General features: G+C 43.5%; 1 protein-coding gene across 1 annotated transcript in view; it reads left to right on the top strand.

Annotated features, from left to right (window-relative positions):
* ttyh3b (tweety family member 3b) overlaps positions 1–25,000 on the top strand; it is a 58,490-nt gene that overhangs the window by 21,781 nt on the left and 11,709 nt on the right. The window contains 6 exon segments of the mRNA XM_080447618.1: positions 20,402–20,513; positions 21,445–21,665; positions 22,338–22,433; positions 23,592–23,664; positions 23,818–23,859; positions 23,861–23,894. Of these exon segments, the coding sequence (XP_080303744.1) occupies positions 20,402–20,513; positions 21,445–21,665; positions 22,338–22,433; positions 23,592–23,664; positions 23,818–23,859; positions 23,861–23,894 (578 nt within the window).

The following is a 25,000-nucleotide window of genomic DNA, read 5'->3' on the forward strand; positions in this document are numbered from 1 at the left end:
GCTGAAAAAAGCTAGCCTTGACCACGGAGCTAATATGCTTGTTGAATTTGAGTTTATTGTCGAAGGTGACACCAAGGCTCTTAACTGAGGAACGGATATTATCACTGAGGGGGCCGAGTGGGGTGATGGGTGAGCTAGGGTTATTGTCGAAGATGATGACTTCGGTCTTGCTTTCGTTCAGAGTGAGAAAGTTGGTGTTCATCCAGGATTTTATATCAGAGAGGCATTTTAACAGTGGCTGGGCGGGGGTCAGTGCTGGTCATATTTAACGGTAAATAGAGCTGAATATCATCTGCATAGAAATGAAATGATAGATTGTGTTGCTTAATGAGTGAGGCCTAATGGGAGCATATAGAGCAGAAAGAGGATGGGACCAAGGATGGAACCCTGAGGGACGCCGCAGGTTAGAGGGGGCCACACTAGAGTTAAAATCGCCTAGTCTAACTTTTAAAACTAACGGTCGGTAAGGTAAGACCTGAACCATAGTAGGGCATAGTACCAGAAATGCCAACGTGGTGCTCCAATCTAGACAGCAGGATCCGGTGATCCACTGTGTCGAAAGCAGCTGACAGATCGAGGGAGGAGTACCAGGGCTGCAGGGCAGCCTATATCTGTGATAAGGCGTATATCATTGAGGACTCTTAGGAGTGCAGTTTCTGTACTAAGCTGCAACACTACCTATAGTGCTATAGCTTTGTACAGGCTGAGGTTGTCTGTTGAAGATAAAAGTGAACCAGTGAAAGCAGCCGATCTACAAGCTCAGAAACACGTTGCTATCTGAAAAGTTTTGAGATTGTAGATCGGCTTATTTTCAGAATGAACTATGTCATACATTGAAAAGACATACTCTCAAATAAGCATTTCAGGTTATCTTTAACAATTGCACTTGCATTAATTGACACAATCATGTTGTGTGCAATGCAACTTAAATGAAGTCCTGCATCAAGTGGGGCTTGAACTGGCAACCTTGAGGTTCTAAGGCACACACTTAAGCGAGAAGCCATTGGACCAACAGACCTACCTGGTGAATGAGAGAGAGAGAGAGAGAGAGAGAGAGAGAGAGAGAGAGGAGGAGAGAGAGAGAGAGAGATGAGAGAGAGAGAGAGAGAGAGAGAGAGAGAGAGAGAGAGAGAGAGATGGAAACGGAATAGATTGAAGAGAGAGAGAGACATGGAAACGGAATAGATTGAAGAGAGAGAGAGACATGGAAACGGAATAGATTGAAGGGAGAGAGCGGAGAGAGACATGGAAACGGAATAGATTGAGAGAGAGAGAGAGAGACTTGGAAACATAATAGATTGAAGAGAGATGGAAGCGGAATTGACATCTCAACCTATTGCCATTAACAGGAATCGAACCCTGAACCTTCGGATTGACAAGCTGCAACACTACCTATAGTGCTATAGCTTTGTACAGGCTGAGGTTGTCTGTTGAAGATAAAAGTGAACCAGTGAAAGCAGGCCGATCTACAAGCTCAGAAACACGTTGCTATCTGAAAAGTTTTGAGATTGTAGATCGGCTATTTTCAGAATGAACTATGTCATACATTGAAAAGACATACTCTCAAATAAGCATTTCAGGTTATCTTTAACAATTGCACTTGCATTAATTGACACAATCATGTTGTGTGCAATGCAACTTAAATGAAGTCTGCATCAAGTGGGGCTTGAACTGGCAACCTTGAGGTTCTAAGGCACACACTTAAGCGAGAAGCCATTGGACCAACAGACCTGACCTGGTGAATGAGAGAGAGAGAGAGAGAGAGAGAGAGAGAGAGAGAGAGAGAGAGAGGAGAGAGAGAGAGAGAGAGAGAGAGAGATGAGAGAGAGAGAGAGAGAGAGAGAGAGAGAGAGAGAGAGAGAGAGAGAGAGAGAGGAGAGAGAGAGAGAGAGAGAGAGAGAGAGAGAGAGAGAGAGAGAGAGAGAGAGAGAGAGAGATGACATTTTACATCCTGCCAAGTGAAAAGCAACATGTGGTTTCACAGTGTCTGAATTAAATATTAGATTGTAATGTCTTAAAAAATTGCACATGCATTATTTGATGCAGTCATGTTTTGTGCGATGCAATTGAAAAGTGGAATGACCCACCTACAGACAGAGCCAGATAGAGTGAGAGAAACAGACAGCTCAACCTATTGCCATTGACAGGAATCAAACTCTCAACCTTCAGACTCACAGAATGAGACACTACAAGTAGTGCTATAGCTTCATCCAGGCTGAAGTTGTCTGTTGAAGATCATACACTTTTGCCTTCTGTCATGAACCAAGCCCCTGTTTCACTAACACTAAGATCACTCGTTCACAAACCATTTACCAATAGAGAAATTGTATGTCTCCTCGAAACCGAAACCAGTGAAAGCAGCCGATCTACAAGCTCACAAAACGTTGCTATCTGAAAAGTTGTGAGATTGTAGATCGGATATTTTCACAATGAAGTACGTCATACATTGAAAAAACATACTCTCAAATAAGCATTTCATGTTATCTTTACCGTTTGCATATGTATTCATTGATACAGTCATGTTTTTTGCAATTCAACTTAAATGAGTCTGCATCAAGTGAGGCTTGAACCGGCAACCTTGCGGTCGTGAGGCACTCGCTTAAGGGAGAAGCCATTGGACCAACAGACAAGAACCTGTGAAAAAGGAGATCACACAGATGATACAGTTTCACGCAAATAGCTGAAAAATCCTGGGTTTAAGTGTTTTTCAAACTGCTCAAAATTGCAGACAATCTAAGGGCGGAGCTTACTGGTTAACGTGATACATGTGTTCCTCATGAGTCAAGGCACATGTGTAAGCAGGTTTAATGGCTGTCGGCCAAACGAGGCATGACTTTTGCCTGTTTAAAGTTTGCATTTAAAAAAAATCGCTATAGCGCCCCCCTTTGACCAATTGGAGTAAGATTGGTTTCAGTGATATTTGGAATGACCCTCAACATTACCGCAAAGTTTCAAAGAAATGTGAGTCTGCATGTATGTGTTAGGGGCAGATGAATAATTGTCATAAAACTGCAATATTCATTGGCTCATTAAAGCTTCATTTTTTCACTTATGGAAAATCTTTGCTGCTTGTTTGTCGGCATAGGTCCAAAGTTCATGTGTAAAACTTTTCGTGCAGATTACTAAAAAATCCCAGGAGGAGATAGGTTTTAACTGTTTTTCATATAATTCAAAATGGTGGGAGATCTAAAGGTCAGAGGTCAAAAGTCAGAGTGTGAAAGTTGTTCATCATGAGTAGACGCATGTGTGTATTGAAGTTTCATGGCTGTAGGTCAAACAGGGCATGAGTTGTACCTGTTCAAAGTTGGCATTTTGCTATAGCGCCACCTTTTGACGAAAGATTGTGAGAATTATTTCTTGATAGTTTTTCATGACCATCTACCATATGGCCAAGTTTCGTAAAAAGCGTATGCACGGTTCAGCCAGAACTGCGAAAAGTGGCAGAAGAAAAAAGAGGGCAACATTAAAACAGGTCCAGAGCTGAGCTCTGGCCCCGTAATGACCCACCTACCAGAGCCAGATAGACAGAGTGAGAGAAACAGACAGCTCAACCTATTGCCATTGACAGGAATCAAACTCTCAACCTTCAGACTCACAGGCTGAGACACTACCTGTAGTGCTATAGCTTCATCCAGGCTGAAGTTGTCTGTTGAAGATCATAAACTTTTGCCTTCTGTCATGAACCAAGCCCCTGTTTCACTAACACTAAGATCACTCGTTCACAAAACATTTACCAATAGAGAAATTGTATGTCTCCTCGAAACGGAAACCAGTGAAAGCAGCCGATCTACAAGCTCACAAAACGTTGCTATCTGAAAAGTTGTGAGATTGTAGATCGGCTATTTTCACAATGAAGTACGTCATACATTGAAAAAACATACTCTCAAATAAGCATTTCATGTTATCTTTACCGTTTGCACATGTATTCATTGATACAGTCATGTTTTTTGCAATTTAACTTAAATGAGTCTGCATCATCTGAGGCTTGAACTGGCAACCTTCAGGTTGTGAGGCACGCGTTTAAGGGAGAAGCCATTGGACCAACAGACAGAAACCTGTGAAAAAGGAGATCGCTCAGATGATACAGTTTCACGCAAATAGCTGGAAAATCCTGGGTTTAAGTGTTTTTCAAACTGCTCAAAATTGCGGACAATCTAAGGGCGGAGCTTACTGGTCAACGTGATACATGTGTTCCTCATGAGTCAAGGCACATGTGTAAGCAGGTTTAATGGCTGTCGGCCAAACGAGACATGACTTTTGCCTGTTTAAAGTTTGCATTTTCAAAAAATCGCTATAGCGCCCCCCTTTGACCAATTGGAGTAAGATTGGTTTCAGTGATATTTGAAATGACCCTCAACATTACCGCAAAGTTTCAAAGAAATGTGAGTCTGCATGTATGTGTTAGGGGCAGATGAATAATTGTCATAAAACTGCAATATTCATTGGCTCATTAAAGCTTCATTTTTTCACTTATGGAAAATCTTTTGCATCAGTTTTTCGGCATAGGTTCAAAGTTCATGTGTAAAACGTTTCGTGCAGATTACTAAAAAATCCCAGGAGGAGATAGGTTTTAACTGTTTTTCATATTATTCAAAATGGTGGGAGATCTAAAGGTCAGAGGTCAAAAGTCAGAGTGTGAAAGTTGTTGATCATGAGTAGACGCATATGTATATTGAAGTTTCATGGCTGTAGGTCAAACAGGGCATGAGTTGTACCTGTTCAAAGTTGGCATTTTCAATTGAGTGCTATAGCGCCACCTTTTGACGAAAGATTGTGAGAATTATTTCTTGATAGTTTTTCATGACCATCTACCATATGGCCAAGTTTCGTAAAAAGCGTATGCTTTTTGGGGGAGAAGAAAAAAGAGGGGAACATTAACTCTTTGACTGCGGACGACGCGATAACGCGTCAAGTGCTACTTTGTCCAGTTGGCCGTCGACGCGCTCGACGCGCTGGACGCGCGTTCATTGTTTAATCTCTGATTGCGCTATGCTGCTTAATATTCAATGTTATTCTCGAGTTCCACTTACTTCACGGACATCTGCATCCGGTTTCATGACCTGGATTCCGTTTCCGGTTTTTGATTCTTTTCCCCAGTCATTTTCGTCCAAAATAGGTAAATAAACGGTCTTTCACACGGTATGACGGACAAACGGACAGTTTCTCTTCTATAATCTATGGTCTGGGTGACGATCAGTCATCGCCGTCGTATATCACAACGTAATTTTCGCCGATCAAAACAATGGGGGGGACGTCACATCCGTTTTCATGTTTTTCCTTGTCTAATCTATGAAGAAGGGTGAGAGAGACCCAACGACATGATCAAAGCTGTCATGTGCTGCGCTCTAGTGGCGGATTTGTGCTGGGTCTTTACATTATGTGTCCTTAAATTATTTTCATGAGAAAAATTCAAAATATAAAAATAAAAAAACACGAAAATTGCTGGCACTGGGGGAGTACTTTATGAAAATACTCTGGCAGTCAAAGAGTTAAAACAGGTCCAGAGCTGAGAGCTCTGGCCCCGTAAAAAAGGCTACCACGGACCATTTTGATGAGATTTAGACTTTCAGACCCCAAAACTTTATTATTTGGTTATCGTTGGATACGATTTTGTCCACAATTCCATGCTGTGTTGATGTGTAGGAGAGATAACAGGCAAACGTTGATCAAAATAACAATTAAGTATAATTTAACTCCTGAGAGCGTAAAATGAAACCAAATGGACCCGTAAGGGTCCATTTGGTTACCAACTCTCCATCATTTAGCTGGGGACCACTTGGAACCCCCTCAAGGACCACTGGTGGTCCCCGGACCACTGCTTAAGAAGAACCACTGGTCTAAGTCCTGTGTACAACGGGTGTCTGCAGCTTCTGAACAAGTCTTAACGTGTCTTAGATCAAGGGTTCCCTGCGCGGCGTTGTTCCGATAGTAGATTGGCTATTTTCCACAATGTGTGCCTCTTTCTTACGTAACATTTGACAATTTGGCCAATTTGGTATTAAAAAGGTCTTAAAAGTCATTAAATTGTAACTTTAGAAATGTGCAGATATCCTGCACACACTTATACTGTATGTTGGTTTGTTTACTGTTGAGTGAGAAAACAATGTTGCACATTAACACATTCCATGCCAGAGTTTAATCTCATAATGTACTCACCAGTGCCAGCGTTTTATTGTTGTTTTTTAGTTTTTTTCATGTCGCCACAGACCTCGCTAAATAAGTTAAAAGTGCGCGTTCATTTGGTTCTAAACACACAGCGGATCCGTGAGAAACAACCAGCGAAAACAGTTTCCAAATCCGTGCCGCCATCTTGAAGCTACAGCCGACCAACGGTAAACAGTGATCAGCGAGGAGAAAAACAACAACCAGAGAAAATCGAGTTTTAAACAGGATCCCAGACAGGAAGCGGATACGATCGAAAAAACCGGAACCCGAATAATTCCGTTTCCGACCGGAAACCGGAAACGGAAATGGATCAAAAAAATTCGGAAAGTGCACCTGGGGCACTTAACATGGGAATCGGCGGTTCGCGTAGATCTACGCGACTGGCACGCTGCGGCTTTAAATAGGTTCGCGTAGATCTACGCGACTGGCATGCAATGTGTTAAAGCAAATCATCTGGGGACCCCCCCCCCCCCCCCCCGAAAAAACAATTTTAATAATAATTTGGGGACCCCCCTAGGGGTCCCGGCCCGCAGTTTGGGAACCATTGTCTTAGATTGTTTTTTCTAATTTCCAGACCGCAAACAATTAAGCCCATATGTTATACTTTGTTGTGCGATGGCGTCGTGCGGAAGCAGCGTGAAATAGACGATTTATAAGCTTACAATGCGTTGACTCGCATCATAATGCGCAACGTCTGGATGTCTCCCACTGATAGAAATGAGAGTTTTACACATGATTCCATGTGTCTGAAGTCTTCATCCCTTTCACAGAATCAAGGCTATAGCACTGAATCAGTATTAACAGCATTACAAAATATGTACAAACAGTATCTGACATATACACAGTTGCTGGTTCACTTGTATTAGCGTTGACGGGACAGATTTGTTCCGTCCCATCGGGTGTCGATTTCATAGACGAGAACGTTAGATCCACGGATGAAGTTGATGCCCATGTTAGTTGTCTGTTTTTCATCTAGACATGCTTTATTTAACAACTTGATGGCTGATAACGGCACCGGGAAGAACAATGTTGTACTTGTTCATCCGATCTCTCTTCAAAGGCAAAAATGGAATCCATCCACAGTGTAAACAAAACAGTCCTTTGAAATGTAATTGAGATGTAAACATGCCGACCCGCAAGCTAATGTTGCCATAACATTATTTTATACTTTAAACTAACCTCACGCATGCATGCCCCAATGCGATATGTATCATAAAGCAGTGGTTCTCAAACTTTTTCATGTCAAGGACCCCCAAATTGACACTTGTTAGCCCGCGGACCACCATTTGAAAGGATATGCCAGAGATTTTTACGGCTCTAGCAGTGATTCTCAACCATTCTAATTTCAAGGACCCCCAGTTTGACATGCATTTAGGCAGGCTACGGACCCCCAATTAATGGCAATTCTATCTCTGGGACCCCCAATTTATATTGTAAAATCAATGTTAATTAAACTCTGAGAGTGTACAAATGGAACCATTTGGCTGCGCACCCCCTGGCCGCGCACCCCCTGGAACTTCCTCAAGGACCCCTGGGGGTCCCCGGACCCCACTTTGAGAACCAATGCCGTAAAGAACATAATAAGGGGGAACTAACTAACCTCATGCACGCATTGCCCCACTAGAGTATGTACCATAAAGAACATAATAAAGGGAACCTTCAGATTTGAAACTAGTTCGGCGGTACAGTGTCCACGGTGTCTCTGTTTGCGTTGTATCATTAAAAATAGATACTGTCATCATTGTAACATACCTAAATGTTGTTATTTGGCCCATGCCTACTGGTCACAGCATTAGTGCGCACACATGTATGCTTCAGTGGCCATTTTGGTTAAAACTTAGCCTAGATATTGTGTAAATGGCTTATAACTAGTCAAGACTTACGCATTACTGTTACTGAACAAACAAACACTCTATAGCAATGAGTACTATCAGAATATAGAGCTAGTAGGGGTGTGCCGATATATCGTCCCGCGATATATCGCGATACGTTTTCGTGACGATATGTATCGTTTTGAAAAAAATATATATCGTTTTAACTTTTTTTTTTTTTTTTTTTACAATAATAATAATCAGGCATGCAAACAGCCCCGAGGTGAAAAGGGTGACAACATGTTTTTTTTTCGGGTCAGGTGTCACACTATTGCCCTATTTGGATTCAAAACGGCTATTGTAGCTGAAAAGCTACAAGTTCGCATATCTGAATAATGCAAAAACAGAATTATTTGTTTGCATTTGCTTTTTTTCTCCCCCATATATTTTTCATAATAAAAAAAGTGCGTATCGTATCGAAATCGTATCGAAGTTGTGAGCCAAATATCGTATCGTATCGTTTGGTGAAATTAGTGTATCGGCACACCCCTAAGAGCTAGTTAACACTTATTCTAACCAAGGAAAATCACTTACCCTGCTTTTAATGTTTGCACTTTTATTGCACATTAAAGCGTGAATCGATTGCTCCAGTGTTGTCTTTGGGTTCAGTCATTAAGCAGTGAGCCATTTTAGTGGTTTTAGTAGGCTGTATCTCTCCGTTTACTCCTGTGTTCATTATCTCGGATGATGTGACTATACATTACTCTAAGAAAGTTATGCCTTAAATAGTCGTTGTGCAACAGAATTTAGTAAATCACTAGTTACGAAACTAACTAGTAGCGACTAGCGACTGGGTACTTCACGCCCTAAGTCACGCCCTAAGGGCCCAGGGGGTCCCCACATGATTTTTGGGGGGTCCCCAGATGACAGTGAAGTGGATTTAATTTAAGGACTTATAAGACATTTTTAATACCTAAAAGAAGTTACAATAAAAACTGGTCAAACATTGGCCAAATTGTCAAATAATATAAGAAAGAGGCAAACATTTTGAAAATAGCAGATCTACAAGCTCACAATGCATCTCAACGCAGTACCTACAGGACCTCCATGGGAGCCATTATGTGACTTAAAGTCTTGTGTTTTTTATTATTGACTTGAAGGTATATGCACATTAATTGATAGTTTGGGCGCTGCACTGGCATTAGGTGGTGGGTGTGGTCACCGGAGCTGGGGCGCTAATTAGTCATGGCATTCACCTGTTCATAGGAGTGGGGCATTTGGACAGAGAGAGGAGGTGAGCGTGGGAGTGACATGAAAACACTGTAATATCCACATTAGTTATAATAGTTTGCTGGGGAACTGTTTAACGCGTCGTGGCGTAATAAATGGTCAAACACAAGGACATTGGAGTGGAGCTGAATTCTTGTGTGTGTGTGTCATACAGTGTCTTTCTTCCATATTTAGCTCTTTTGAAGTGCCTAAAATACAGCCGCAATAAGAACCCATTGTGTGTGAATATGTGAGCGTGAGTCAGTGTCCCACTCTCTCCCCAACCCCCGCCCTGCAGCAAAGAACCAAGTGTTTTTTTTTTCTTTTCAGACCATTTGTTTGGTTTGAGAAAGGTTGATGATTAACCACTTTAACCCTGTCATCCCTATTTTGGGCACGTTTAGGGGAAAATGGTTGAAAATATTTCAAAAGTAGCCCACAATGCAGCGCAAGCTAGTAGATTGGATATTTTCAAATAGTTTTTTTTTACAAAAGCGTACAATACAAAATTATTTATAAAAAAAAAAAATAGGGCTTAACTTAAACCCCTATATAAGTAGTTGACCACATTCCTCCAGGGTTCTAGACTTTTTTCCCTTCTACACCAAATCTACAAAGGAAAAAACGGCGGCATTGAATGACACCTCTTTTTGATGGGGAACCTCCCCTTGTGGTCTCCTGATAGATGCCAGTTTTGGAAGAAACCAGTGATACACATCCTTTAATGGAGGTTGTCAGGGCATTCCACATTTTGGTGGTAGGCAGAGTAGTAGAATGAGAGTTCTCCCACGTTTGTTCTAAATTTGGGTGGGTAGCAGATAAGTGGGTTAACACATTCTCCTTGACGTCACATGTGTAGCGTCGGCGGGCCGCGGTGTACGACCCAGCTTTTATTTATGAAACAAGTCTGAAACAAGAGAGTGCAGGCTGCAGCTCTCATTCCACTATAAAGCTGCTGCAGTCATTGAACCAAACGAGTCACGTCATGTTGCAACGCGGGGTGTGTGTGTGTGTGTGTGTGTGTGTGTGTGTGTGTGTGTGTGTGTGTGTGTGTGTGTGTGTGTGTGTGTGTGTGTGTGTGTGTGTGTGTGTGTGTGTGTGTGTGTGTGTGTGTGTGTGTGTGTGTGTGTATGTGGAGGGGGGGGGGGCATGTTGTTGCAGTTTGAAACGTTTCTCCACAGTCTGAAGGCTGTGTGTGAACATTCTGAGGTCCTTCACCTCAACTGAGGGGAGTTTGACCACATGTGCTACTGCCTGGTGTGTTTTGGGTTGTCTGTCGACACTCATGCACACACACACGCGTCGCACACACACGCGCGTTCGTATCACTATACCTGTGAGGACGTCAACGTTTCATTTTATGAATGGCATTTAGCATTTTTATGGTGCCATTTTTAACCCTGAAGGCCTACTTCCGAAAATAGCACATCTACAAGCTCACAACGCGGTTATTTTCGGTGCCCGACATAATAACTCGACATGAGTCCAGCCCCAAAACCCCAAAACCAAACCTCTAATTCTAAATGTTTCATCCTAGCCCTTAACCCAACCAGTGTCTTTTCCTAATTGTAAGCCTATATATAACTCTAAAAATCCCTTTTAACCATAAAACAACCATGTCTATTTCTCATATTGTTGCCTCCATAACCTCCATATTTAAACTTTTTGTGTTTTTCCGTAAATCAACGCCCTACTTGATCACACTACAGCCAGTGTCACACAAAAGCATCAAAAGTAGCAGATCTACAAGCTTGTAGATCTGCTACTTTTGATATATTTTTTATTTGAATCCTGAAACAAAGTAACAGTTTTGGACATAAGAGGTTTCCACCCGACAGAGACCATATTTTACTGTACTGGTGGGTACATTTGACCCTCACAAGTATATAGTACACACATGCGTATATCCCGCTCGCTAACACTGTACACACGTTCCCGACTCTGACATTGACGTTCCCCCCTCTCCTCCTCCTCCTCCTCTTCCTCCTCTAAGCCCCCCCCCCCCTCCCCTCCTTTTATATTTCTTTCTTTATTGGTCTCACTTCTGCCTCCTTCTCTCTCTGGCCTAGAAACGTTGCCATGGAGACAGAAGCAGATTTGAAGCAAGAGACGAGAGATGAATTATACAGTCAGGAGGAGGCTCTGTGTGTGTGTGTGTGTGTGTGTGTGTGTGTGTGTGTGTGTGTGTGTGTGTGTGTGTGTGTGTGTGTGTGTGTGTGTGTGTGTGTGTGTGTGTGTGTGTGTGTGTGTGTGTAGGGGGCGTCTGTGTGACTCAGTATGTATTTGCAGCTTTAAATATTTCATGATTAACTGTAATATTTCATGGTGAATATTTGATGCCCACACACGCACGGATGGACGCGTGGATGGACGCGCGCGCGCACACACACACACACACACACACACACACACACACACACACACACACACACACACACACACACGAGCCCCTTATTCACTGTTTACATTAGTAGACTCCCCGGCGAGCCTCCCTGCGTGTCTGGATGGTGACATCATCGCATTGGCTCAGTGATGATGTCATGCACCTTTGATGCCGTTTTATCACAGCTGCATCGTTAGTGTGCAGTGGTTCTCAAACTTTTTTTGGGGGGGGGGGTTTTCATTTCAAGGACCCCCAGTTAGTGATGCATTATTAGGCCACGGACCCCCCATTTGATAACGATTTCTCTCTCTGAGACTGGGACCCTAAATTCCATTGGTTCTCAAAGTGGGTTCCGGGGACCCCCAGGGTTTCTTGCCAGGGGGTCCCCAGCAAAGTTGATAAAGCGTCACAATAATTGTACCCTTTATCCATATTTTATACTTTGGCTATTAAAAAATAGCAGATCTACAAGCTCATAGCGCGGCACCGAGTGCCGCACTATGAGCTTGTAGATCTGCTATTTTGGAAAAATCGTGAAAATGTGTGCACATCTTTGAATATACATTTTTTTAAGCAAACATTTGTAACTCAAATCTTTGTTCTGGGGGTCCCGGGAGCAAAACATTTTGAGATGGGGGTCCGCGGCCAATCATTCTGGGGGTCTTTGACATGAAAAATTTGAGAACCACTGCTATAATCTACATAGCAAGTAGATATACATTCCTCAGTGTTAAGTCAACTCTGAGAGTTACAGCCCTGTAAGGGTCCATTCGGTTCCTATAACTATCAATGTCATTTTGCTGCTCCCCTTGAAACCCCCCTCGAAACCCCCCACAGGGACCCCTGGGGATCCCCGGAACCCACTTTGAGAACCTCTGTTTTGACGCTCCGCTGATGACACTGAGAGTGACATGATACTCCACCAGGCTTTTTGCGGTGGCTTTAACTCATAGGCCGCCATTATCGCATTAATGCGATCTAATAAATAGCGCGCCTGGCCGCCAAGATAGCATTAATGCGATCTATGGTATTTTTTGATCTTTATGCTCTGATCACGCTATTCTGTAATGAATCACTTTAAGTTTCAGGTTCCACTTACTTCACCCACCACTGCATCCGGTTTCATGACTTGGGTTCCGTTTCCGGTTTAAATTTTTTTCCCCCAGTCATTTTCGACCATAATAGGGAAACAAACAGTTTTTCACACGGTATAAAAAGCTATCGGAGACCTCCCCTCCTATAATCTATGGTCTGGGTGACGAACAGTCATCCCCGTCGTGTATCACATCGTAATTTTCGCCGATCAGAGAATCTGAGACCATTTCACATCAGGGTTCATGTGTTTGACTGTGTGAGTGGGTGTGGGGGGGGGCAAGCTGGGTATGTGCTGCTCTCTAGTGGTGGAACGATCAAAACGATTCAAATGTCCAGCTAGACTTTCTATATGTAAATTAAATTAAAAAAAAACTAAACAAAAAAACACGAAAATCGCTGGCAAGGGCAGCTATGAACGAGGTTTTAACTCTGGCAGTCAATGAGTTAAAAACATACATTCACACCCCTTTGGTGCGTTTAGTTTAGTCTTCATTGAGACAGACGGTAGGAAAGCTCAGAGGGGGAGAGCAGAGAAAAGCTCATTTTATACACACGTCCATTGCACGATGCTGTTTCTTGTCGGAAAGAACTGATCTACAAGCTAACAGCGCGTCCCGGAAGTGACACCTGACCCTTGTACTACGGAGTATACATTTATTTTTAACCCTACAAGACCGGGAATGCATCTGTGTGTCATTTTAAGATTACTTTGGCTATTAAAAAAAAAACAACATGAAAATGTGTGCAAATCTTTGAATATATACTTTTTAAAGCAATTTTGTTTTACTCTGTTACAACTTCTGGGGGTCCCTGAAACAACATATTTTTAGATGGGGGTCCATGGCCAAATACATATCATTTTTGAGAAATTATAGCAAAATACGTTTTTTTCAAAAAACTGTTAGGATTTAGTGTACATTTGTAGAACCCCCAGAAGCAAAGATTTGAGTTACAAAAAAATATATATTCAAAGACCAAGGATTTTCCACGATTTTTCCCCAAAATAGCAGATCTACACGCTCATAGCGCGGCACCTATGAGCTTGTAGATCTGCTACAGGCGATTCTTTAAAAAAATCTAAATCCTAACAGTTTTTTGAAGAAAATATAAAAAATATTTTTTCACGATTTTTTCAAAAATAGCAGATCTACAAGCTCATAGCGCGGCACTCGGTGCCGCGCTATGAGCTTGTATATCTGCTATTTTTGAATAGCCAAAGGCATCTAAAGTGACACAGAAGCGTTCCAGGTATCAATGGGTTAAAGGGTTAAGGGAGGCACTGGAGAGAAAGGGGTGATGGGATTCAGTCCCGGTGGGGGATTGTATGTGTTCCTTCTTGAGTGAAATGTCTCATGTCAATGACAACATGGTGACAGAAGCGTTCCAGGTATCAATGGGTTAAAGGGTTAAGGGAGGCACTGGAGAGAAAGGGGTGATGGGATTCAGTCCCGTGGGGGATTGTATGTGTTCCTTCTTGAGTGAAATGTCTCATGTCAATGACAACATGGTGGCAGAAGCATTTTTTTTTCTCCTTCTTTTCTTAACCACTTAAATCCTATGTATTAGGATAGAGCCCCGGGGCTCTATACGAGGCCCCCTTCTGTTTCCGCTGTACACTAAATAATGTCACCGACAACAGCTGATCTACAAGCTCACAACGCGTCGACCACGTGACACGTTGTGAGCGTGCAGATCTGCTATTTTCACCAAATGTTTGTCCTTAGAATAGGGTTCAAGACATGAAAGAAAACTTGAGAGATTACCCTATCTGTTTTGGTTAGAACTGATTAAAAATAACGTTGTACTTGACACCTAAACTGCTATGAAATAATGTTATTTGCCAATGAAGTGATGTTGGCAAATTCCAAATATCAAGTTATTCTTGCGGCTCCCCTGGACTGGCACGAAGGCACCTTAGGGTGCCGCGGGCTAGGCAATTACCCATAAATATGTCGAAACTGAGATTTAGAACCCATGAACAACTAAATCTAGCTCTTGTAGGTTAATCGAAAAATGTAGAAGCAAGTTTTATATATCAACAAGTCGACACAAAAAAGTGTCACTTGTAGCAGACCTACATCTATTAGAGCTGCTATATTCACTATTTTTTTTTTTTTATAATCGTTCGTTAATCTTAATCAAGGCAAAAGTTTGAAGTAATCGTGATACTGATTTGAAGTCATATCGACCAGCACAGGTAGGAACCTGGAGAAAGGAACATGAATCGTATTTTTAATGACAGGTTCAACGTGCTGCTGGCTGACAAAGCGGACTGATATCTCGGCGCTGCCGTGTTTACAGACATGGATATTAATACATGGATCAAAGGCTGGCATTTGGTTTAGACGTCATCAATAATTCACAACCTCCAGATCCGATGAATATATTTACTCCACACTTGGCCCGTCGGAGCGTCACGTGAGCTTAACGAATAACGAGGCCTTTTTCGGGTCTAGCAACAACGGTGGTTCTCAAAGTGTGGTTCCGGGGACCCCCAGAGGTCCTTGTGGTGGCCATGGGGGCCCCCAGCTAAAAGACTGTTAACTCTGAGAGTGTGCAGTAACTCTGTCTATTGAGTGAATGACCGGTAACTCTGAGAGTGTGCAGTAACTCTGTCTATTGAGTGAATGACCGGTAACTCTGAGAGTGTGCAGTAACTCTGTCTATTGAGTGAATGACTGGTAACTCTGAGAGTGTGCAGTAACTCTGTCTATTGAGTGAATGACCGGTAACTCTGAGAGTGTGCAGTAACTCTGTCTATTGAGTGAATGACCGGTAACTCTGAGAGTGTGCGGTAACTCTGTCTATTGAGTGAATGACCGGTAACTCTGAGAGTGTGCGGTAACTCTGTCTATTGAGTGAATGACCGGTAACTCTGAGAGTGTGCAGTAACTCTGTCTATTGAGTGAATGACTGGTAACTCTGAGAGTGTGCAAAATGGAACCAAATGGACCCTTACGGGTCCATTTGGTTCCATTTGCACACTCTCAGAGTTATGGGGGGGTCTGTGGCCCTATAATGTATAGTAAACTTGACATGGAAAGGCTTGAGAGTCACTCCAGCACAGCATTCATTCATTGTGAGTTTCATGTGGTCTTGTGTTGTGAGCTGCTGACGGTGCAGTAGACTGTGGACTGGAGCAGAACCGGGTCCTGACTCCATATGATGGGCATCACTGTGAATTAACGTCACACACACACACACACACACACTCACACACACACGCACACACGCACACGCACTCGCACTCGCACACGCACTCACACTCACACTCACACACACACACACACACACACACAGTTGCCATGCACTGCTGTATGTCTCCCCCCTCACTCTCTCTCTCTCTTTCTCTCTCTCTCTCACTGTCTCTCCTCTCTCCCCCCGCTCTCTTTCTCTCTCTCTCTGTCTGTGTTTGCCTCTCTTTCTCTCATTCACTTTATCTCTCAGTGTGTGTGTGTGTGAAGCCATAAGTACACTTTGTTTTGCATCGGCATTACAGTTACACGCACACTTTGTCTCACGCACGCACGAGCGCACACACACACACACACACACACACACACACACACACACACACACACACACACACACACACACACACACACACACACACACACACACACACACAGAGAGAGAGAACGTATAGCCTATATAAAGAGCTATTGTATCTGGGTCAAGCCATCCACCATTAGCTCTCACTCATGTGACCTTTTGAACGTGCTGCCTCCTTTAAGCTGTGAGAGGATGAAGTGGTTGAAACAGCAGGTACTAACACAGAGAGAGAGAGAGGAGGAAACAACGGCATTAAGGAGAAGAGAAGGAGTGGAGAACGACAAGACGAGGACTATTTTTCAATTTTTGAAAAATAATTTCAGATTTAAAAAAAAAAAAACGTCCATATGTTTGCAAAAACAAATCACAAATAGTGAACATAGCCAATCTACACGTTCACAATGTGTCGTCCTGCTGATGCTTGGTACCAAAGCTTGGTAGTGATAGAAGAGAGCGAGAGATTCAGAGAAAGCTGACAATTGGATGGACAGAGGGATAGACAGTAGGATTAAGCAGTATACAGGGATACATTAACACACAATACAGCATTTCTTCTAATGGCTCCATCCCGTAAGCTTACAGTTTTATGTCCATAGTAAACGTCAGATTAAATGCATACTTATGCATGAGCATTGAGCACGCTCATTTATTCCACAAAACAGACTAAATGGATTGACACAATTTAGCAGACGTAGAAGCACCTGTAGTGAAGCATAAAGGCTGTTTTTACAAGTAAGAAAAACGTTTTTTAAAACCCTGAGGAAGACTTTACTGTCGAAACGTTGGTTTAATTTTAAAGACACTTTTTGCATCTTGGCTAAGAGCTGTGCGGCCTCATCCTTTGTCTACACTGTTACCTTGCCGTGGCCAGCACCTCATCAACACAGGTGTGCGCTCCCTCCTCTCTTTGCCTACCAAACTCACTTCATAACATGATTTCTCTCCTTTTCTCCCATTCACTCGCTCTCTCCCTCTCCCTCTCACTCAACAAGATGACAGCTGTCTGTAGGATAATGGACTGTACGTTTACAACATCTCAACCCATTTATTTCACAACATACAGGCTTATGTACAGTTTCTGGGCTGTGCCTATTCATTTAGGGTAATTGGTTTAAATGTGTTGTTGTTGGCGGCACTGTAAAGTCTGATTTATACATAGTTGCACATTGTGTCTGGCGCCGAAAATCAATGCTCAAGGTTGTACTTTATTGTTACATCTTGTGTACAGGTACATGAGAGTGAAACTTATTTTGGTTTGGCTTCCTTAATAACGGAAAAATTATAGAAATCGTAAAAAGATTTAGAAAGAGAGTGCAAAAAAGAGCAAAAAGAGAATAAAATAGAGCATCATCAAATGTAAATGTGCATATAATCTTGGTATATTGTATACACCAATAGCATTTTTTTCCCAGTAGCTGCCACCTAACTTTGTGCACACAACTTCACTGTATATTCTATATACATATTAGGTAGGTGCAGTTCAAGCATAATAGTGGGGGGGGGCATAATAGTGGGGGGGGGGGGGGTAGCATTTCCCTTTGCCCTGGTTCGTTCTGGTTCTTGTCAGATCGTTTGTAGCCGATAGCCGAACATAGCCGATTTACAAGCTCACGACGTGTCGCAGCACGATGCATTGTGCACTTCTACATCAGCTATTTTCAGTGCCAGACAGTTGTGCTGGTGCTCGCTCTCTCTTTCTCTCTTTCTCTCTCTCGCTCTCGCTCTCGCTCTCTGTTTCGCTCTCTGTCTCTCTCTCTCTCTCTCTCTCTCTCTCTCTCTCTCTCTCTCTTGGATGATGTATAACGTCACAAATTGGTGGATTTGTGCAGGCAAAGTGTTTGTGTGATAATTTTTTTAAATGTAATTAAAGCTTTTATCTATTTTCAGTCCTACGCACAAAGACGGCACAAGAACAAAATATCATCTGGCAGATGGTACATACATGTAATCAGTAAACAACATAGAGTAACATAATATCACAGAACAGCCAGACCCCATCATCATCACTGTGTCCTGCTGATTCTATAAGCAAAAAAGCGGGTCCCATGCCCATTAACCACTTAAACCCCATATGGGTAACCGGAGTCCCTCAGGGCTCAATACTAGTTTCTTTTCTGTTTTCTGTTATTGTGGGGGAAGCTGTTATTGACGCGTTGCGTCGCATTGTGAGCTTGTCGATCTGCTATTTTCAGCGAAAGCTTTCCCCACAATACCGATGCTGGGGTTTAAGTGGTTAAACATTTCCCCCTCCATTACTATTCAGTCTTGCTAACACATCCGTTTGTACGACACTATTTCTACCTTATCGTTGCTGTCGAGCAGAAAACCCCTATCTCCATACTCAAACTTTTTGTGTTTTTCGTAAATTAACGCCCTATACTTGATCATACTACAGGGTCACATAAAAGTATCAAAAGTAGCAGATCCACAAGCTCGAAACGTGGCGCGAAGCGTTGCGTTTTGAGCTTGTAGATCTGCTACTTTTGATACTTTTAGAGTTTCCACCTGATATGATTCAAGCCATTTTTTGGGATGTTCTAATCCGTAATCTCAGAATAGTGTGTGCTGCCGTGACCACCACCTCTCCTACCTTTAATGACTGCAAAATCATATTTTGACACACCAGATATTAGTGTTTGACCCAAAAGACATTCAGAAATACATTTAAGGAGTAGTTTGATTTGATAATCTCTAGTTGACGTGAAGCGGGGAGCGGTTTGGAGGCAGAAAGGTTGCGTGGCCGCGGACCTTAGATGTCACACCTCTGTCCCACCCTGCCGGCTGTGCCTTTTTTACACACTTTGATTCTGCCCTGTGACTTCCTCCACCGTCAGCTCAGCGGTGACACAACCGTGACCCCCATTCAGTGTCCGTACCTTTTATACAGGAACCATGGTTTGAACAGGCTGTGTAAAAGGGGCTACGCACGCAGGCACGCACGCACACACACACACACACACACACACACACACACACACACACACACACACACACACACAAACACACACACACGCACACACGCACTCACACTCTCGTACTTGCTAAGAGCCAGCACTTGAACAGCTTACTCAAGCTAATGGGCCAGAATGAATTGTGCTGTAATGACGTCTATAAATTTGCCTTGTAATACAAGGCATTCAAAGCTGTTAGCAGTACACACACACACACACACACACACACACACACACACACACACACACACACACACACACACACACACACACACACACACACACACTTACAAAGACGCCGTCAGTATAAAGATGACACAGGCAGCCCCGCACACACTCACAACACAAATGCACGCACACAACCCACATAAGTATGGCCCAAATGCACGCACACACACACACACACACACACATAAATGAGGGAGGAGGGTCAGGGGGGGATACAAGAGTGGGGGACATGATGAGTGTGAGAAAATGGGGATGGGGGGGTAAACAGCCTGTCGAGTTGGTTGTTGGTGGGGCGGGGGGGTTGGGGGGGGTGTTATGGTGTGAGTGTGGGTCCAGAGTTAGGTGAAAGGGTGCGGGGCCAGGGACCTCAAATATCCTCAACGTGTGTGTGTGTGTGTGTGTGTGTGTGTGTGTGTGTGTGTGTGTGTGTGTGTGTGTGTGTGTGTGTGTGTGTGTGTGTGTGTGTGTGTGTGTGTGTGTGTGTGTGTGTGTGTGTGTGTGTGTGTGCGCGAGCACGCATGTGCAGAGCTGCAGAAGGATACAATTATGTGCGGTCTGTCGACCCAATTATCGTTCGGTCAGTGTGCATGTGTGTGTGCACGCGCACGCGCTCGCGTTTGTGTGTGTGTGTGTGTGTGTGTGTGCATGTGTGTGAATCATTCCTGGTAGTTCTGTGTTTGCTGGAGGCCCAGGGGGTAACACCATAACAAAGGACTGGAAGAAGTCACCACTCTGCCTCCTGCTGGTTAGCAAGGGAACTGCATGTCAGCAAGTCGGGATACCAATGCTGCAGTTTTGTTTTGCTCAGTGTGCGTGTGTGCGTGCGTGCGTGCGTGACAATCAACCATAATAAATCCTAAATGTTGGTGAATGTATTCTAGCTCATCCCTGTTCAGTTCATTAAAGCCAATGAGGTAACTCTGCTTCCTGTTTCCTGTCTCTTCCAGCGCTGGTATCGCTGTAGGTTTCTACGGCAACGGAGAGTCAAGTGACGGAGCCAATCGGCTGGCGTATTCCCTCCGTCACGCCAACCGCACCGTGGCCGGAGTGGAGAAACTGGTGAGTCACCTGCAATAAACTGAACAAATACACTCTGCACACTGACTGGACCAGGGCTGCAATGATCCATTATTCTATATATCGATTACATGTTTGATTAGTCAAATAATCAAGAAGCAGATTTTTTTTAATAATAATAAAAAATAAATTCTCTATCAACATACATAGATAGATACAGTACCTCTATTGATCCCGCGGGGGGAATTCAAGCACCAGGGACAGCACAGCAGTAAAAGTTACAGATACAGGGCAAAGAAGTACAATAGGTACAGAAGAATATAACTTCACAATAAAGACACCTTCAAACAAATATGTATAAAGTAATCAAACGTATACACCCTATACAATCATCCTGCCTGGTGCAGAACGTGAATAGCAAGGTAATCCTATAGTTACGGTGACAACAGACTGGATGTTACGATAGTCACACAACATCACGATTGTGGCGTACAATCACGATGTGACACGTTTCACTCACGTCAGTCACTCTGTCAGCACCGCATGACCCCCAGACTATGGACCATAGATCCTGAACCACACATTTCTCACACTGTGGAAAATAACTCGTAACTAAAGACGGGGCAAAACCATGCAGTGAACGTTAGTGTGTCTGTGAGTGTTTTTGTGTGCATGTGTGTGTGTGTGTGTGTGTGTGTGTTTATATGCATATGTTTATCTGAGTGTCTTTGTGCGCATGTGTGTGTGTGTGTGTATGTGTGTGTGTAGGTGTGTTTATGTGTGTTTATGTTGATCTGCGAGTGTGTTTATGTGTGTGCAGGGCCCAGCCGTTGCACATGTGTTCTTACACAGTAACAGTTAGGTTCTTATCAGTGTGTGTTTTTGCAGAGAGCTGATAGCTGTGTGTGTGTGGGTGTGTGTGTGTGTGTGTGTGTGCACGGGCGTGCGTGCGTGCGTGTGTGTTGCGGTGCAGGTGTCAGACAGCGCCCTGGCCTTAAACCAGACGGTGGAGGAGGGCCTGGTGCAGCTGGAGACGGTGTACCAGGAGCAGACGGACTACGTGTCCATCGTCCAGAAGCTGCAGGGACAGCTGGACGAGCTGGTCAGGCTGATGGTGGACGTCCCCTTCTGGTCCAACACCGACATCTCCCTGGAGGACCTGGCGCGCAAGACGGAGACCTTCGACTGGTACCGGTACGTAAACCTACCACTAATCACGTCTGAAACGTATTTTCATTGTACGGTTTGGCCGTGAAGCAATAACATGTCCTGGTTTTCGACACAAGGGAGAGGAAAGGCAGTGGGGGGGGAAATCTAACAAATAAGCATGTCAAAGAGAACATAAAAAGATTGAGATATCTACATATCTCTGCTGTCGGGCAGAAACCAGCTAACTCCAAAATGTTCATTTTTCAGAAAAAAAAAGAAGAAAAAAAGTGGAGTTTGGAGGTTTTGTTCATCATTGATAAGAACAGCTGAATGGACCTCCAAGCTAACAATGAGGTTGGAGGTCAAAAGGGGGTGGAGCCTGGAGTCAGCAAAACCAGCTAACTCCACCCCCCTTTGCTGGAGTTAGCTGATTTAGCCGAAAGTTGTGGTTCAATATTTGTTTTACCAACGCACAGACGTAAAGGGTGTTCAATAGCACTGGTCACTGATTTATGAAAAAAAAAAAGCAAAAGCGTCAAAATGGAGTTAGCTGTTTTTTTGCCCGACAGCAACGATATACAGTATATGCATAGCATAAGACCAGCAGATACAGTATGTACATAAGATTATGTATAAGGTGTGAAAGTGGTAAAACATTGGTAGGTCCACATAGCGGCAAGAAGATGTGTTTTACTGTATGTTGCTGTGTATTTCCAGGTGGCTGGGGTACCTGGGTCTGCTGCTGTTCGACGTTCTCATCTGCCTTCTGGTGCTCTTTGGCCTTATACGCAACTCTAGAGGAACTCTGATTGGGTAGGTAATCTTACGGTATACTGGCGTAGATCGCTTTGCATCGTACCGCCATAGCTGTTATGATCGGGTAGATCATTTTGTGTCGTACCTCTGTAGCTGTTCAGAGAAAGAAAAATGGATAGTTAGTGGCTGATACCATTTAACATAGGGATGATACATGCATACATGATTTAATTTTTTAAGCTTTATCTGTACCTACAGTACATGTTGGCCTGTATGTCAGTTTGTTACTGAATGGTCAGTATGTTACTGACGGAGCTTTGGGCAAACCACCCCCCGGAGTGGGGGGTGGTTTGCATTATTTTAAGAATTAGAGCGTGGGCCTGGCTGTTTGTCATGCCACGCAGTCAGGACACTTTTAAAAAACAACTACTACTTGTGCATTTGTCCAATAGGATGCGGGGGTTAACAGAGCTGTTTTGCAGCCTAAAATATCTTCGTTCCACTCCACACATATCGCGAAATATCAATCAGTATTAGATTATAAAATAATGCATGCCCTATTTTCCCATACAGTTTGCGGTATACCGTTCTCAGTCACGTGAGATATGCTCCTGTAGCCGTAATGATCTCTTCACTCCACTCCAACCATATCTTAAATATCAACTCAACTCGCTCATACTTCTTTTTTTAAACGGTGGTGGTGCGCTCTCTCTCTCAATGTTAAAGCAAGCTCGCTTAACCCAACAGAGAGCTCCGGGGGCTTGGTTTGCCCAAAGCTCCGGTTGGTTTCCAAATCACGCGTTACTGATGGGTCAGCATGTTACTGGTCAGTGTGTTACGGGTTGGTTAGTGTGTTATTGATGAGATCCTTCTCTCTGACAGAGTTTGTCAGTGTGTTACTAATGGGTCAGTGTGTTACTGAACGGTCAGTGTGTTACTAATGGGTCAGTGTGTTACTGAATGGTCAGTGTGTTACTAACAGGATTCTTCTCTCTAACAGAGTGTGTCAGTGTGTTACTAATGGGTCAGTGTGTAACTGAATGGTCAGTGTGTTACTAATGGGTCAGTGTGTAACTGAATGGTCAGTGTGTAACTGAATGGTCAGTGTGTTACTAATGGGTCAGTGTGTTACTGAACGGTGAGTATGTTACAGAACGGTCAGTGTGTTACTGAACGGTCAGTGTGTTATTAACAGGACTCTTCTCTCTCTCACAGAGTGTGTCTTCTCGGGGTCCTGACTCTGGTGATCAGCTGGGCGTCTCTGGGTATGGAACTAGCTGTGGCTGCGGTGAGTGAGTAACCATGGCAACATGGCTGAGCTCTCTACAGCACAATGACGTAATCTTCTCTGCTTCAGTGTGTTTGTGTGTGTGTGTGTGTGTGTGTGTGTGTGTGTGTGTGGATGTAACTGTAGTCTAATGGTCTGGTTTCATCCTCACAGACGGCCAGCGATTTCTGCGTTTCCCCGGATACCTACATCACCCCGGGTAACGGAGGAGAATGCTGTCATTAACCAAGGTATACAGACACAAGGGACTATTATGGGCTGTCCTTTCAGACGGCGTTTAGAAAGATGGAAACGGGAAACTGTGCATTTTTTGATTGATTTGATTGATTGAGCACTTTATTGAAAAGTAGTTAAAAAGCATAAAAGCACAAAAACCCTGAAGGCTTGTTTCCATTGTGGCCCTTTTTGGGGAAGGGAGGCAGGGAGCAAGAACACAATGACAAAACAAAAGACAAAAACCAGCAGAAAATGAAATAGGTATTTTCACATTAAAGGGGAATTTTGCCCCAACGTGTACCTATGGTCGCTAGACGAGATTTCGAAATGAGATTTCCGGTGGGGCGCATTCAAGACAATCACGTTGCATAGTGTTCTGTCACCATGAACGTCAGATCTCACCCAAAAAACAACAACCAAAAAGCTATTAAAATATGCGATTTAGCGTAAGGACCACAGCCGCGCGTTTTTAAGCTGTGGCGGACCCGGGATGCAGTTATGATTTTATTTCTACTGTACCAATCATCTTAGGATATCATAACATCATGCAAAATTCCCCTTTAAAGAAAAACAAGAAACTTGCGGGGGTCCGTGGCTAAATACCTCTCACAAATACACAATTGACATCCTTGGTCCTTGTCATTAAAACGTTTGAGAAACGCTGAAGTGGAGGAGTCATGGATTGTTTTATGGCAGAGTGCAGACACAAGGGATCCTTGTAAGCAGACAGTACAGATACCAACATAAACGCTGTAGGATCTACTCCAGTTTTCCCCCCGAGTTCATACTGTGACCGTCAAACGTTGAGTCTGACACACTGCTGCTATTCTAGGAAATGTGTTTCTGTGTGCACGTGCATGCATGTGTGCAACGTGTGTGTCTCTCTCTGTATGTGTGAGTGCATGTACACACACATGTGTGTTCAGTGTCGTTCCAGGGGGATTATGTCTGACTGACACTCTGCTATCTAAAACCTCTCCTTGTCTCTCTGCTGACTGCATGCATCAGCAAACCTCTTCTCCCCTCAAGCTCCTTCGTCTGTGTGTGTGTGGTGTGTGTGTGTGTGTGTGTGTGTGTGTGTGTGTGTGTGTGTGTGTGTGTGTGTGTGTGTGTGTGTGTG

Source organism: Gymnoscopelus braueri (genome assembly GCF_963280865.1).
Source record: "Gymnoscopelus braueri genome assembly, chromosome: 2".
Taxonomy (NCBI): domain Eukaryota; kingdom Metazoa; phylum Chordata; class Actinopteri; order Myctophiformes; family Myctophidae; genus Gymnoscopelus; species Gymnoscopelus braueri.